Source organism: Lepidochelys olivacea (genome assembly GCF_965140295.1).
Source record: "Lepidochelys olivacea isolate rLepOli2 genome assembly, chromosome: 1".
Classification (NCBI taxonomy): domain Eukaryota; kingdom Metazoa; phylum Chordata; order Testudines; family Cheloniidae; genus Lepidochelys; species Lepidochelys olivacea.
In genome coordinates this window covers 346,767,523-346,782,859 of record NC_140411.1, presented here as the reverse complement: position 1 = coordinate 346,782,859, position 15,337 = coordinate 346,767,523, and the positions used below count along the sequence as shown (strand labels likewise).

General features: G+C 41.1%; 1 protein-coding gene across 2 annotated transcripts in view; it reads left to right on the top strand.

Annotated features, from left to right (window-relative positions):
• CHCHD3 (coiled-coil-helix-coiled-coil-helix domain containing 3) overlaps window positions 1-15,337 on the top strand; it is a 243,425-nt gene that overhangs the window by 68,033 nt on the left and 160,055 nt on the right. For both annotated transcript variants that reach the window (XM_084617879.1, XM_084617878.1), the window contains exon 4: window positions 14,843-14,987. In XM_084617879.1, coding sequence (XP_084474005.1) covers window positions 14,843-14,987 — 145 coding nt within the window. The remainder of the gene's footprint in view (window positions 1-14,842; window positions 14,988-15,337) is intronic.

The window sequence follows — 15,337 nt, the reverse complement described above, 5'->3', positions numbered from 1 at the left end:
TAACAACTATATTTTTTGCTCAAACATGAAAATTCAAGAATAGTCCAGAAGGAAGACAGGCAGTCCTAAAGAGAGAAGTATGAAATAAAAAAGTTTACCAGCCTGAAGATCCTGCATGTTCAGACATGTTCCTTTAATCATCTTTAATGCAGCTTCCTCCTGAGAAGAAACACTCCTCGTTATGTTGTTTCATCCTGGCAACCAGGCCTTGCCTTTCTTTGTTGCACTGTTTGCATTTTTCATGCATGCCTGTCTTACCCAGAGGTAGAGGAACTTCATTAAAATATTCCCAAACTGGCTCTCTTTTACAGCCTGCTGCCATTATAGGTTTTCCCTTCTAATGAGAGAATAGTATGGGAGATCTCAAATCAATGAAGGCTACACTCAGAAAGACCTTAAGACTTCTGGAATATGCTGCTCAAACAGAAACTTTTGTTTCTACTGCCTGTCCCTCCCTTCTCACATTTATCTCCAGACTTCTTCTCCTTGTCCAGATCTATTCCGCCCCCGACTGTCTTCTATTCATTGAACTTTTTGAAACTTTGCACTTTTAGAGAGAGGTAAGGGATTGACTCTGTGTACACAAATTTGCAGAGGGACAACAGGGTTGAGGTCTGTTATTTCTCACCTCTATATATTTATTTATTTATTTATTTTAGTTACTTATTTAAAACATTTTTGCTCTTAACAAGCATGATACCACTGGAGAGACAAATCTACAGTTAGAGAACTGCAAAACTAAGCATCTCTGATGGTATCTTCTAGACTGAGCACTGAGTCCCATTGGGTAGGTAGAAAGATTAACCTAAATAATCTATACCGAAGTCCCTGGAACCCCATAAGTATTGGGTCCCTAATGCATGAACTATTGGAACTCATTTACAAAACTTTTTTCTTAAACATGACATGAATATATTGTCTCATACTATAGAATTAGAATTTATAATCCCTATTCCATGATGAGGTATCTCTGAGCTATAATGTATCTTAATTAAAACTATCTTTAGATAGTTTTTTTTTTTTTCCTCAAAAAGCATTTTTATCAAAAAATCCAATTTAAATTAAAAAAAAAATCCAATTATTTTGATTTTAAAAAAAAATCATTGATTTTTGTCCCCCCTGTCGGGCACCCATAGGGACATCGCTCAGAAGAAGAGAAGATTACTCACTCTGTGCAGTAACTGAGGTTCTTTGAGATGTGTTTCCCTGTGGGGGCTCTACTACCGGCTCTTCTCCCTTCTGCTCTGAGCCCTAAACATATGCTCTGCAGCAGAGAAGGACCTGGGGGTGGTCAGAACCCACAGCGCTATATATACATCCCGCTCACAACTTGAGAGGGGGGAGGTGTGAATGTGTGGTCCGACGGGCACTGCTGATGAAGATCTCCAATCTGAGGTGCAGGGGGTGCTGCCACACCTATAGTGGAGCACCCATAGGGGAACACGTCTTGAAGAACCTCAGTTACTGTATAGCGTGAGTAACCTTCTCTTTCCACCTCTGGCTAGTGCCACATTTCTTGCTCCATTGTAGGTACCTCATGACAACATTTTTCTCAACAGATTTCTTACATCATTCGTTGTCCTCTTTTCTGTCTTCCACCAAGTGGTATCCAGTCAAGGACTTGTCTAGGAATGTGGGGTTTTTTTTACATCTGTACAAAATGCCCAGACCACTTCAGCCGTCTTTATCCAATCATTATCTCTATAGTCTGTTGGTCAGTCCTTTGTAACACATCAGTATTAAGTTACTTTATCCCGTCAGTGGACTGCAAGTATTCTCCATGCGTATCTCTGATGGAGTGTCTTAAGCTCCCAGTTGTTAGTTTCTAGCGTTGGCCATGTTTCAGAAGCAAATAACAATGTGGGTATCACATTGTCCATCAAGGAAGTGGGAGATGTACACCAAGTTTTACCTGGCAGAAGTCAGACTAGCAGACTGGCTTCTATACCCAGAAATATCTCTCTTATTGTAAGTCAATTTGGTGGGCTGGGAATCAAACTCTTTGCATCTGGAAAGGGTAAATTAAGTGTCCTGCAGCTCCTTGTCAGGACCCAGGAAATTAAGTGGTGAATGACCTCTCCCAAATTGGGAAAAGTCCTTGCTATGTTTTCCAACATTTTTCGTTGCTCCTCAGGACAATACAAAAGATAAGAACAAGAGTGTGGTAGTGAAACTTTTTATATCTTTCTGGCTGTGCTTTCAGGCCTGATTTAACCTAACATTGGATCTTTGAATGTCTCTATCTCAGAGAGGAGGTCTGTGTGTTACAGAACCAGTCCTCCATTGGGAACCAGTCAGGTTTAATATAAATATTTGGAAGAAGTGATTACTGCTGTCATGGATCCCAAAAGAGAGAAGGCAACAAATAAAATAAATGTACTGGCTAGTGTGAAGCCCATAATTTAACTGCCATTGGAAACCAATGAAACATAGCCTTGTGTTCCTCCAGGTTTTTTTTTATTGTGAGTGTATAAATGTGTCCTAGTAAAAGGGTCAATAGGATAATGTTCTTAGCATGTTCAAGAAAAGGAAATGTACAAATCCTGACATTAGATGCTTCTTTAGGGTATCGACCTTTATTCCAACCCTGCAAGGTAATAGAGCCCAACCATGGAACCCTTTTCTGTTCCTGTCAGCACTACTGAGACTGAATTCCTTCAGTGGGTATCACATTTCCTGTCCATTAGGACAGGCCTCCCATAGACTCTGATTTTCAATCAGATGATTTTTTTTTATTTGAAGTTAGGAGCTTTTTCTAACAAGACCCAATATTATATTCTGAATTCAGATAGTAGTCCTCACAACTGTCATAGCATTTATTCCCTACATAAATTAAAGAAATATTCCTTCTTTGGTTAAACACCAAAATCGGGTCCTTAGGAGCACTGACTGTTTCAGGGCACGAGTAATCATGTCTGCTGTATTGAGTTCTGTAATGCATAAATTCACCACATTCGGCATATGGGTCATCCAGTCTTAGCCAACGCTATTTCCTTTCTTTTGACAGAAGTCTTCTATATGCCTTAGTGCCCAGGGGAAGACGGAAGAGATTTTATGTATCTTACCATGTTTTGGGTGAGCCTGCTTCCCACTCTGGAGGCACACTGCTAGGCACATCTATTGTAATGTGTCTGTGGAACTTAGCATGAAGAAGAAGAATAAAACTTACCTGTGCTTACCTGAAAACTTCCTTTCTTCAAGTTATAAGGTCCACAGATCTGGCCCACCCTGGAGACAAAAAGATCCTTCAGAATAGAAATGGAATTAACATCCAACTATTTGGATCTGTTGTCATTAGGTGAAATTTACCATGCTCTGCAGTAGGAGCAATTTTGCCTTTTTCCTGTAAGTTTTCTCAACTGGAAGGAACTTAAGAAGGTGCAACATTTTGCTGCAGCCAATGATTGATGGATCTTGTTCGGTCACCAAACAGCAAGTAGGTTAGAGTATCGTTGTAGTGAATTTCAGACAAAGGGAACTTTCGGGTAAGCATGCATAACTTTTCCTGTTCTTAATGTTCAGCTTTTTGCTAGCAAAAGCAAGGAAGTTGCAAGCATTGTGCGATCTGGCTTGACTTCAGTGGGAATTACATGGCTAAAACCTCACTGCCTTCTTAGAAAATTTATCCCTTCGCTTTACTTCCACATTGTGTGGTGTTTTTTTTCCACTGGTCATTTTACTAAAATAGGTTTGACAATGCTTTGGGGCGGGTTAGGAGGGGCGAAATGGCTGTTGTTGCTGCATGTTTGATTTAATGGAGTGGAGACAGACAGATATCTGGCAGTTGACACATGGATGACATGACATCTGATGTAGACTTCTAGCTGTGCCAGAGACTTGCTAGGTGACCTTGGTAGGTCTCTGTATGTCTCAGTCTCCTAATCGGTAAAACGTGGACAATAGTGTAATACTGCCATAGTTGCTGTGAAGAGCTTTGAGATCTTCAGGTGGGAAGGTGCTGTAGAAACACAGGAGGAGGCGTTCTTTGTATTGGAATACAAACCTTGTACGTGTAATTTTATGCCATACAATAACGAGAACATAATATGTTAAAGCGGTTGGTTCTAAATCTAAATCCACAAGAATTCCCTTTAGTACTTAACATTTACGTTCAGCCACTTACAGGGGTGATGTCACAGGATACTTATGTGCTTTTTGTTTTACTTAATGAGGTAATGTGACTGGAAAGCAGTACACGTTGAGTTGGTCAATATTGTATAATCTAATTACTTTGCTGAGTTACCAACTATCAACTTTTCTTTTTAAAAATGTATAGCAAGCAGTCTTTACCGCCGATTCAGCATTCCCTCAGACTTCTAAATTATTTCTTCCAGAGTATAAATGAGCAGTGCAAGATTTTAGTTGCTTGGTTTTTTCCCCCCTTTTCTGTTGCAACGTCTAATATAAGGTATTAGACTGAGCCCTCCATTTTAGTGTAATTAAAATTTTCATTGTGCAATGTCTGTTTATATAGAGTTCTTTGATTATTAGACTGAACTGACAAAGTGTGATCCGTAACTGTGTATCTGAATATAAATCACACGTCTGGATTTTTTGCTTTAGAATAGTTAGTAATATAAGTAATCATTGAAGATTTAGTGAGTGTTTGCTCTCATTCAGGTAAAGTTTGTACTGTATGCCAATAAAATGAGTTCATGATGTCAAGGAAATAAACTACTGTAAGTTGATGCAAGCAAGTGTTTGAAATCTTAGGACAGAGCTGACTTGTATTTGTTTCATTAAGCTTCTACAAGCCACCCAATTACATAATGCAAATAAGTGAAGTTTACATTAAAAGCATACTACTTTGCTTAAAACTCTGGTGAATTTAAATAAGTTGAGAGAGTTTTAATTTTTTTGGTAAATAAAACTTGATGCTGCCATTGCCCCCAAATCATGGTCAACTCCAACAAGTATTTCAAAAAGAACATTTTCAAGTACGCATGGTGAGAAATATTTTAAATCATATGAACTAGGGTTGGGGCAGTTACTGTTTTCTTACCAGCTCTTGTTAGTTTCTTTTAGCCAATATCAGTTATTAGAAATTTCAGTATATCATAATTTAAATAGAGCTGGAGTTGATATAAAACAGCAAATTAGATAATTATTTGCACTACAATATGGAAGCAAATAGAGCTATTGTGGTTTAGGATTGCTTATCATGGAGCAGGTATATGGTATAGACTTAGCTGTGGAGTTACTGTTCCTGAAATATTGTGTTCGGTTCTGGGCTGCTCAGTGTCGGAAAGATATGGACACATTGGACAACAAAAAGATTAGGGGGGCTTGAAGGGGTTCACTTTTTTACAGCGAAAGGATAGGAGGTAAACAGTCATTGTTAAGCCAGCCTGTACCTCAGAGGGGACATAACACCAAAGATGGACAAAGAATTTTGCAGAATGAGGCATGTTAATACAAATTAAGACAAAAAGAGAGCGAGAATGTAGAATGAATATCAAGCATATCTTCCTGACAGTTATGTAACACATTCGATTATGAAATAGTTCACTGTTTTCTTACAAAAGCTGCAGCACAAATAAATCAGTACAAATATTTCCCAAGCAGCCTTTATTTTGAATTTTAAGTCCTGAATAATTTTTTCAATAAGAACAGTGAAGCTAACTAATTCTAGTCACGTGGGCATGGCTAGATATACTGATGTTGCTACTAGGTCAAAGGCAGAGAGAGTGATTCAGTCACAAAATTAAATACTAACAGAGCCAAGAGTAGAATCAAAGTCTCTTGACTCCCAAGCCTGTGCTCTTATCAGCTATATGAATCTGATGCTTCTGAGTACCTCTACGCTTCTGTCTGTCAGTAGGAGAGAGAGGCATTATAATACTACTAGCCATCTGGAGAACAGACGATGGCACAGAAGTCTTTCCTTGGATTTCATCACTGAGCCCATGACGTGTCCATAAAGATGAGCTTCTAAATTCCACCAGTTCTTTATATATACACTTGTTCTGAGTCAAAAAGGACATGAGAAGTAGACCAGTTGAAAGTCTCTGGATAAAGATAAAAGGGGAAAAAAACCAGGCAGTTCATAGTAGGGGGTCTAATATAAACCACTGAATCATTGAGAAGATGATGATGAGGCATTTCTAGAACAAATAACAGAAATATCCCCCTCCACCCCTGCCAAAAACAACAACAAGAACAAGCGCTGCAGGGACTTTGACAACCTTTTGTTTCAGAAAGTGGAGGAAGTAACCAAGAGCTAGGCATTTTAGGCTTGATTCTGACTCACATGAAGGAATTGGTTGTGAATCTGAAGGTTGAAGGCAGTTTGGATGAAAGCGATCATGACTTGATAAATTTCATGATACTAAGGAAAGGAAGGAGCGAGAGCAGCAGAAAAAGGCTAACGGACTTCAAACAAGCAGACTTTAACAAACTCAGAGATCTGATAGGTAAGGTGCTGTAGGAAGAAAATCTAAGGGATAAATAAGTTCAGGAGAGCTGGCAGTTTCTCAAGGGCAAAACTGCAAATTATACTGATGTGAAGAAAAGAGAGGAAGAAGAGTAAGAAGGCAATATGGCCCCATTACAAGCTCTTTAATGACCTGAAAATAAGAGAGAAATACTTCAGAAAATGGAAATATGGACAGATTGCTAAGAAGAAATGCAAAAGAATAGTGTAAGCCTGTAAGGACAAAATCAGAAAGGCTAAAGCACAAAATGAGGTATACCTAGGAAGCTACAAAAAAGGAAAGAAGAGTTTCTTTAAATATACTAGGAGCAAGAGAAAGACCAAAGGAAATGTAGACTCTCATGCAGCACTTCATTCACTGGAAGTCTATACTCCTGCTACAAAAAGGAAACATTTTAAACCTAAACTATAGTCACGATCCTCATTCCACCAGAGGTCTCAGTATGCCCCTAGGAGGAGATCAAGATCTTTTCAAGGCCAAGAGCTGTCTTCCATGGCAGCAAGCGTTTCTCACCAAATAACTGCTACATTGAAGCAGTTTTGACTTTGACTGGGGACAGCATGCCACCAATATCTCTTCACTTAGGATCATACCTATTCCACTTTTACTGCACTTGGGGAGACATCACTTCAGACAAGGTGGTACTCAGCATGGTAAAGGAGGAATATGTTATCCAATTCATTTCCTTTCCCTTTCCCTACCCACCCTTCCCATCCCTTTTTAGGACCCTTTTCATGAGACCATGTTACTTCATAAGCTATGGTCTCCTCTAAAATGGAGAGCGACAGAGGAAATTCCTTACCAACAGAGGGAAAAAGGTTTTTATACCTGATACTTTCTGGTCCTGAAGAAATCTGGGGCCTCTCCTTCATTGTATTTCTAAGGGCATGGCTACACTTGCAGATGTAGAGCGGTGTGGGTTAAACCAGCCCTCGGAGAGCACAGCAGAGAAAGCGTTGCAGTGTGTTCACACTGTCAGCTGCAAGCGGACTGGCGTGGCCACATTTGCAGCACTTGCAGCGGCATTGGGAGTGGTGCATTATGGACAACTATCCCACAGAGCACCTCTTCCCATTTTGGCTCTATGGCTTGTGGGAAGGGGGCTGGGGGGGGCGTGGGGCATTCTGAGTCCTGTGCCAATGCCCCGTGATGCATCGGTTCACATCCTCGCCATCCCTGTGCTTCCGTCCACATTTGGCACCATCTTTCAATGGTTTTTGTAGTGCGCACTCTGTCTTCCCTTTCGGTCTGTGGGAATGGATCCTGAACTGCTGAGGAGTATGCTGACGAGTCTCGCCAGCATGTCACGTTTGGCAGTCGAGTTATTCCTTGTGATCCAAATTGACAGTGAGGGCTCCGACTATGCTATTGACTCGAGTAACGTGGGAGTTCTGTTGGAGGAGAAGGTATTTGTATTTGGTTTTGTATTTGTATTATTTGTATGTGGAGAGGCTTGCAGGGGCTTTGTACTGGGAGAGAAGCTGAGCCCTGATTAGGGGGCAGGGCTTCTCTGACTAGGGGTCCTATAGAGGTAGCCAGCCAGTCAGGCCCTGGCACAGAGAGCTGTAGCGGCACAGGAGCCAACAAACAGAGCTGAAAACAGGGGAGTTTCAGTGGGAGTTTGTAAGGAGAGTTTGTCTTGTGGTGCTTGTTTGGGGTTTGTTTTTGCTGTGGGTGGTGGTGTTTTGGTGTGGTTTGTGTTTCCCAGATTAACAGGATTTAGGTGGGAAGGCTGTGACAGATACAGAGGCAGCGGTGGGAGTGACCCATGTAGTGGAAGACACAATGAGGATGACTGGATATGGAAGCTGCTGTATGTATGTACGTGATCCTGGAGGGGGTACCCGGTAAGAGTATTGTCTGCATGAAATGCCCTCTGATAGAGCTGATAGAGGAAAAGATCCGAGGTTTGGAGATGCAGATGAAAAGTCTGGTTGAGTTTAAAAAGGTTCGAGCAGATTGTGGAGCAAAGACATGAGGTATCTGAAGGAAAAAGCTCAGACTTGCAGATGGAAGCAGGACTGAGGAATTCTGAGGGGAGACTGCTGGGTGAGGCAAGTGGTCAGTGGAAGCATGTGACTTAAGAGAACCAGGCAGAGGAAAAGATGGGCTAGTGAAGGAGAAATAGAGCTCAAGAATAGGTTTATAGAGTTGGAAAATGAAGAAGGGACTCAGCAGGTAGTCACTGAAGGTGGAAGGGCAAGGAAGAAGAGAAGAGCGGCTAGTCCTATAGGAAAAGAGGAAGAGTCAGTGGAGACTACACCAAATATGAGCCCCTAGAGGATACAGGATGGGTTGAAGAGGATTACTGTGACTCTGGGTAAGTTTGCAGGGCTATTAATTGCATCCGGCGCAGAAGAACCGTAACTCTAAGTAACGCGCATGACATTGTGGATGGCTTTGCACAAATGGGTTTCCCTAACTGCGGAGGGGCGATAGATGGGATACATATTCCAATTCTGGCACCAGCCCACCTAGCCTCTGAGTATGTTAATCAGAAGGGGTATTTCTCTGTGGTTGTCCATACACTTGTGGATCACCATGGGCATTTCATTGACATCAACGCATGCTGGTCCAGAAAGGTGCATGACGCACTCATCTTTCGGAACACGGGCCTGTTCAGGAAGCTGCAAGTCGGGGCTTTCTTCCCAGACCAGAAGATCACCCTAGGGGAAGTCGAAATGCGCATTGTGATCCTTGGAGACCCCACTTACCCTTTAATGCGGTGGCTCATGAAACCCTACACAGGGAGCCTTGACAGCAGCAAGGAGCAGTTCAACAGCAGGCTGAGTTGTTGCAGAATGATTGTGGAGTGTGTTTTTGGCCGTTTAAAGGGCTGCTGGCACTGTCTGTATGGGAAGCTGGACCTGGCCGATGACAACATCCCCACGGTTATATCCACGTGCTGTACCCTCCATAACATTTGTGAAGGGAAGGGTGAAAGATTCACTCAGGCATGGACCTTGGAGGTTCAACACCTGGAGGCTGAATTTGAACAGCCAGAGAGCAGGGCTATTAGAGGGGCCCAACGCGGGGCTGCAAGGGTTAGGGATGCCTTGAGGGAGCAGTTTGAGGCTGAAAGCCACCAGTAATGTCTGGTGCCCTGCATGGGAGTGAAGTGCAGTGATTTCAATGTTAGTAGGTGTCTGTGTTTGCTATGCTGACTTGCAGTGCCTGTTGCTTTCCTGGGCTAAGGTATCTTTTACTTTACGCAATAATAAAAATGTTTTTAAAGCTAAAAAATTCACTTATTGAAAAGAAACACAACTGCTTGGGAAACAGGAAGGGCATGACACGTCTGTGCTATGTGGGACGAGCGAAGTGGGTGGGGTGGGGAACAGGACAATCACAGATATGCGTATGTCATATACTCATCCTTCCTGTCTGGAGTGCCGTGCAATGAGTACTGCAATTTAGGCTGGCTAAAATGCATGGTGATGGGGTTGAGTGCAATGTGTAAGGGTCGTAGTTTGCAGGGCTGGGTGGTGAAGCCATAGGTGTTGGAGGCAGCTGGTGGTGATAAGAACGCGGATGGTGAGGAAAGTGGGTTGGCGCTGACATGGGGGCACAAGGGAAAGAGTTTTGGGACAAGGGCTGTGGGGCTGGGGCAGGCGTGGAAGTGCTCCGCCTGCATTGCTACGAGTGCCGTATTGAGTCTGCTTGGTGCTCCATGATGCTTAGCAGCTGCTCCGTGGTTTGGTGCCGGCTATCCGTAACTCTGCTGGCAGACCCTCCTTTCACTCTCCCGCCATTCCCGCACTTTTTGATTTTCATTAATGGACTGCTGAATCACTTCATGCAGCATGTCCTCTTTGCTTTTTTGAGTACGCTTCCTGATTCTTTGGAGTCTTTCGGCCATTGATAACAAGGATGGCTGGGATCTCAAGGTTGCATCTGTAAAGGCAAAATGCAACGCTTAACAGAGGCAGCATTGTTCACATCAGACAGAGCAATGATTCACAAATCAGATGTCAAGAATTATAACATTCAAAAACCAGTCGGAGAACACTTCAGTCTCTCTGGTCACTCGATTACAGACCTAAAAGTCACAATTCTTCAACAAAAAACCTTCGAAAGCAGACTCCAACGAGAGACTGCTGAATTGGAATTAATTTGCAAACTGGACACCATTACATTAGGCTTGAATAAAGACTGGGAGTGGATGCGTCATTACACAAGGTAAAACTATTTCCCCATGTTTATTCCCCCCACCCCCCCACTGTTCCTCACACGTTCTTGTCAACTGCTGGAAATGGCCCACCTTGATTATCACTACAAAAGGGTGTGTTTGTTTCCCCCCTTCCCCTCCTGCTGGTAATAGCTCACCCTACCTGATCACTCTCGTTACAGTGTGTATGGTAACACCCATTGTTTCATGTTCTCTGTGTGTATAAAATCTCCCCACTGTATATTCCACTGCATGCATCCAATGAAGTGGGCTGTAGCCAACGAAAGCTTATGCTCAAATATATTTGTTAGTCTCTAAGGTGCCACAAGTCCTCCTTTTCTTTTTGCGGATAGAGACTAACACGGCTGCTACTCTGAAACCTGTCTTAATAGACTAGGGCATCCACACTGGTCCTGCAGCGCTCCAGCCGGTGCGCAGTAAGTGTTATGCTTCTCGTGGAGGTGGATTACAAGGAGCACTCCAACCGCAGAGTCTGGGCGCTCTACGTGTCTTGCCATTGGGAACGCGTCATGAGTTAGGATGCCCGGGGCTCCTTTAATGCACTCTAACTCGCAAGCGTAGCCAAGCCCTGAGAAAGGTGAATTCATCCGAAGAATGAAGTTCAGATGGTGCCCTCGCTTCTCTTACTCCTTTCTTGGAGAATATAAGAACGACCATACTGGGTCAGACCACAGGTCCATCTAGCCCCGTATTCTGTCTTCCGACAGTGGACAATGCCAGGTGCCCCATAGGGAATGAACAGAAGAGCTAATCATCAAGTGATCCATCCCCTGTCACTTATTCCCAGCTTCTGGCAGACAGAGGCTAGGGACACCATTCCTACCCATCCTGGCTAATAGCCATTGATGGACCTATCCTCCATGAATTTATCTAGTTCTTTTTTGAACCCTGTTATGGTCTTGGCCTTCAGAACATCCTCTGGCAAGGAGTTCCACAAGTTGACTGTGCATTGTATGAAGAAATACTTCCTTTTATTTGTTTTAAAACCGCTGCCTATTAATTTCATTTGGTGACCCCCTAGTTCTTGGGTCATGAGGAGTAAATAACACTTCTTTATTTACTTTCTCCACACCAGCCATGATTTTATAGATCTCTATCATATCCCCCCTCAGTCGTCATGTTTCCAAGCTGAAAAGTCCCAGTCTTATTCATCTCTCCTCATATGGCAGCTGTTCCCTACCCCTAATCATTTTTGTTGCCCTTTTCTGAACCTTTTCCAATTCCAGTACATCTTTTTCGAGATGAGGTGACCACATCTGCACACAGTATTCAAGATGTGGGTGTACCATGGATTTATACAGAGGCAATATGATATTTTCTGTTTTATTATCTGTCCCTTTCTTAATGATTCCCAGCATTCTGTTCGCTTTTTTGACTGCCGCTGCACATTGAATGGATGTTTTCAGAGAACTATCCACAATAACTCCAAGATCTCTTTCTTGAGTGGTAACAGCTAATTTAGACCCCATCATTTTATATGTGTAGTTGGGATTATGCTTTCCAATGTACATTACTTTGCATTTATCAACATTGAATTGCATCTGCCATTTTGTTGCCCAGTGATCCAGTTTTGTAAGATTCTTTTGCAGCTCTTCGCAGTCTGCTTGGGACTTAACTATCTTGAATAGTTTTGTGTCTATAGTAGGAAGAGACCCTGAGAAGTCCTTGTATAAGAGGCCTTGGTATGAAGCCTGAGCTTTGCTGATATAAAGCAAAGTTATCAAAAGTCAACTGTGAGCAAACCTCTGGCTCTGCCTACTTGCAAGTTCAGAGAATCTGGCAAGAACAGGGCTGATGTTGCAGAAACACACATTTCTAAGAAGTGCTAGGCACGGAGTACTCACACAAACACATTCCTGAAGGAAAGGAGGACTTGTGGCACCTTAGAGACTAACCAATTTATTAGAGCATAAGCTTTCGTGAGCTACAGCTCACTTCCTCAGATGCATATCGTGGAAACTTCTCTGTGTATATATAAAGCCTGCTGCAGTTTCCACGATATGCATCTGAGGAAGTGAGCTGTAGCTCACGAAAGCTTATGCTCTAATAAATTGGTTAGTCTCTAAGGTGCCACAAGTCCTCCTTTTCTTTTTGCGAATACAGACTAACACGGCTGCTACTCTGAAACATTCCTGAAGAGTGATAGCAGAACATCCCAATATCAAGGATGGTTCAAAAACATTCCTCAAGGATAACAGGAACACACTGACTCCTCCTAAAAGGTAAGGAACTTTTCCATTCTCATTGTAATATAGCTAGCAGGGAAGTTGAACGTAACAGCAATTCAGTTAAGCCATCAAACAACTTATCTAGGAGTTAAGAATTTATTATTTATAAGGTTTAGGGAAACTGACTCTTTGGAAAAGAGATTGTGGAGACAACATCAAGGTGCATAATTCTGCCTAATGCCAAATACAAAAATGAGGAGACATGAATATGAGCTAAAAAGCCCAAGCTTTTTTTTTTTAAAAAAAAAAGTCAAGCAAATAGCAGCTTCTCTAAATACAATAATTAAATATGTGAAATATACTACCAGTAGTGTAATGTATAAAAAGAGGAATCAAGTCTTTAACTACAGAGAGTAGAATACAAAATAGGTGATTGGGTTGTGGGGGGGGAGGAGGGAATCTTTAATCTCTGAAAAGTCTAAATGCTGCTTTTATTTCAGAAAAAAGAAATTATTGAGACTTCTATTTTGACACTTCTTCTCTTTGTGTGAAACAATAGTTTTGTAATCTAAAGGAAAACTGGCGTGTGTTTTGTCTGCATCATTGATTGTGCGATAGATTAAATACATTGATGCTGCTGGATTAATTTGGGGGACCTTGGGAAATCACTTAATGGAATTTGGTCCATGTCTGCATAATCTTTTTGCTGGAGTAATTGAAGATGCTGCTTAATAAACTTTATAAAAACTCCCAGTTGGTTGATGTCTTTCAGAGGTTTGTGTCTGAGCACAAAAATGACACACGCTCTGTCTTCTTCCCCACCATCCCCCACCCCTCTTAAAGTTTTCCCCAAGGAAAATGTTTAATGTACTGTAATGCTAGTGCCTTTCAGAAAGTGACCTTAGTGACTTTCTGACACTTTTCAGAAAGTGGCGGTATGATTTGTTCTCTGCAGCTCCCTTGGTAACACATACATTCAGTGGAAATTCTGAAGCCTCATCTCCTTCACTGTTTTTCAGATGCCTATTTAAAAAACAGTATTTGATATTCCATTACCGGTGATGAACTTGTAGATATTTACTTTTGTGTTTGGTATGAGAATATATATGTAAAGCAGGTGTTTTTATTGACTAAACTGTTTTAAAATGTGTTTGCATATACGTGTAACGTATACATGCATTTTCATAAAAATATTGTTGTAAAGATTTCCATTAATTTTATGGCTTGTGACATTACATTCTGTTCATGTTGAGAATTCCCTGGGACTAATATAATGCATGATTAAGTTCTGAAAACACAAATTCAGGAAATAATAATACTTTGCACTTAAATAGCGCCTTTCATCTGATGCTCTTAAGTCTTTTTCCAGATGTTAAGCATGTCAACATAGCTGTTACACCCTTTTTGCAGATGAATAAATGGATGCATTGAGTAGGTGTGACCTGCCCAAAAGTAACAAAGTGTATCAGTGCCAGAGAAAGGAATAGAGCTGAGTATTCTTGAACAAGAATTCGTTTATAAAAATCTGTATACTGTGTATTGTTTATGCATGAGATTTTAATTAGTTTTATTCCTTATTTTGCTTAATTTCAGAGGTAATGCTGTTAAGATTTGGGTACAGTGTTGGGATGCTGAATTTATTTATCTCAATATATATTGAGAGATGTTGATACTGATAGATGTCGGGGGTTATTGATATTGTTAGGGGTGTGTGTGTGTATATATGTATGTGTGTGTTTTTATATATATTTATTATATGTGTGTGTATATATATTTATTTTAGTGTGTGTGTATGTATATAAATGTATATAAAATAAATCAGTGCATATTCAATATGAATGCCAGAAGGTTTATATTTTTGATTGTCTCAAAATTGCAATATACAGATTTCTGGCATTGATATTGGATATTCAGTGAGCTCTAAAAGCCAGTAATCATTTAACATTGTCATAAGTACTGTACTCTTTTGATTATGATAATGTGTTTGTCCATTCAAGCTATTTGACAATGTATTTCCATTCTAAATTCTTTTACCCTTTTTTTCAATGTAGGTTGAAACAAGATCAAAAGTATGTACGTGATGAAATTGGCAAAGTTCTGGAGCGGGAGCGGTCTGCTTCAAATGAGCATTTGACTAGAGCCATTCTTAGAGAGAGAGCTGCGGCAGAAGAGGAACGCCTGAAGACACAGCATTTTGTAAGTGCAATAAGTTTTTTTTATGTAAATGTGAAGGTTTAAAAACAAATGTCAGTGTCCTAAAATTTTTATGCTTTTGGCAAACTCTTTTGTAAAATATAGGAAGTAGAATGTTTCTATCCTCCCGTAGTGCTTTTCCTCTTTAGCAAATATGATTATTATCAGAAGATTTCTTCTCTTTGCCCTGTTAATATCACAGTCCTTAAAAGAGCAGCTGCTTTAAAACTGACAGGTCCTTTTTAGTGTCACAAGTATGTCGCTTTTTGGGAGAAAACTTTTATGTGAGGAGAGCATTTAAATAACTAAGATGCTAGCCTGGTTCATTTTCAGTATTTAAGTGTTCGGAGATC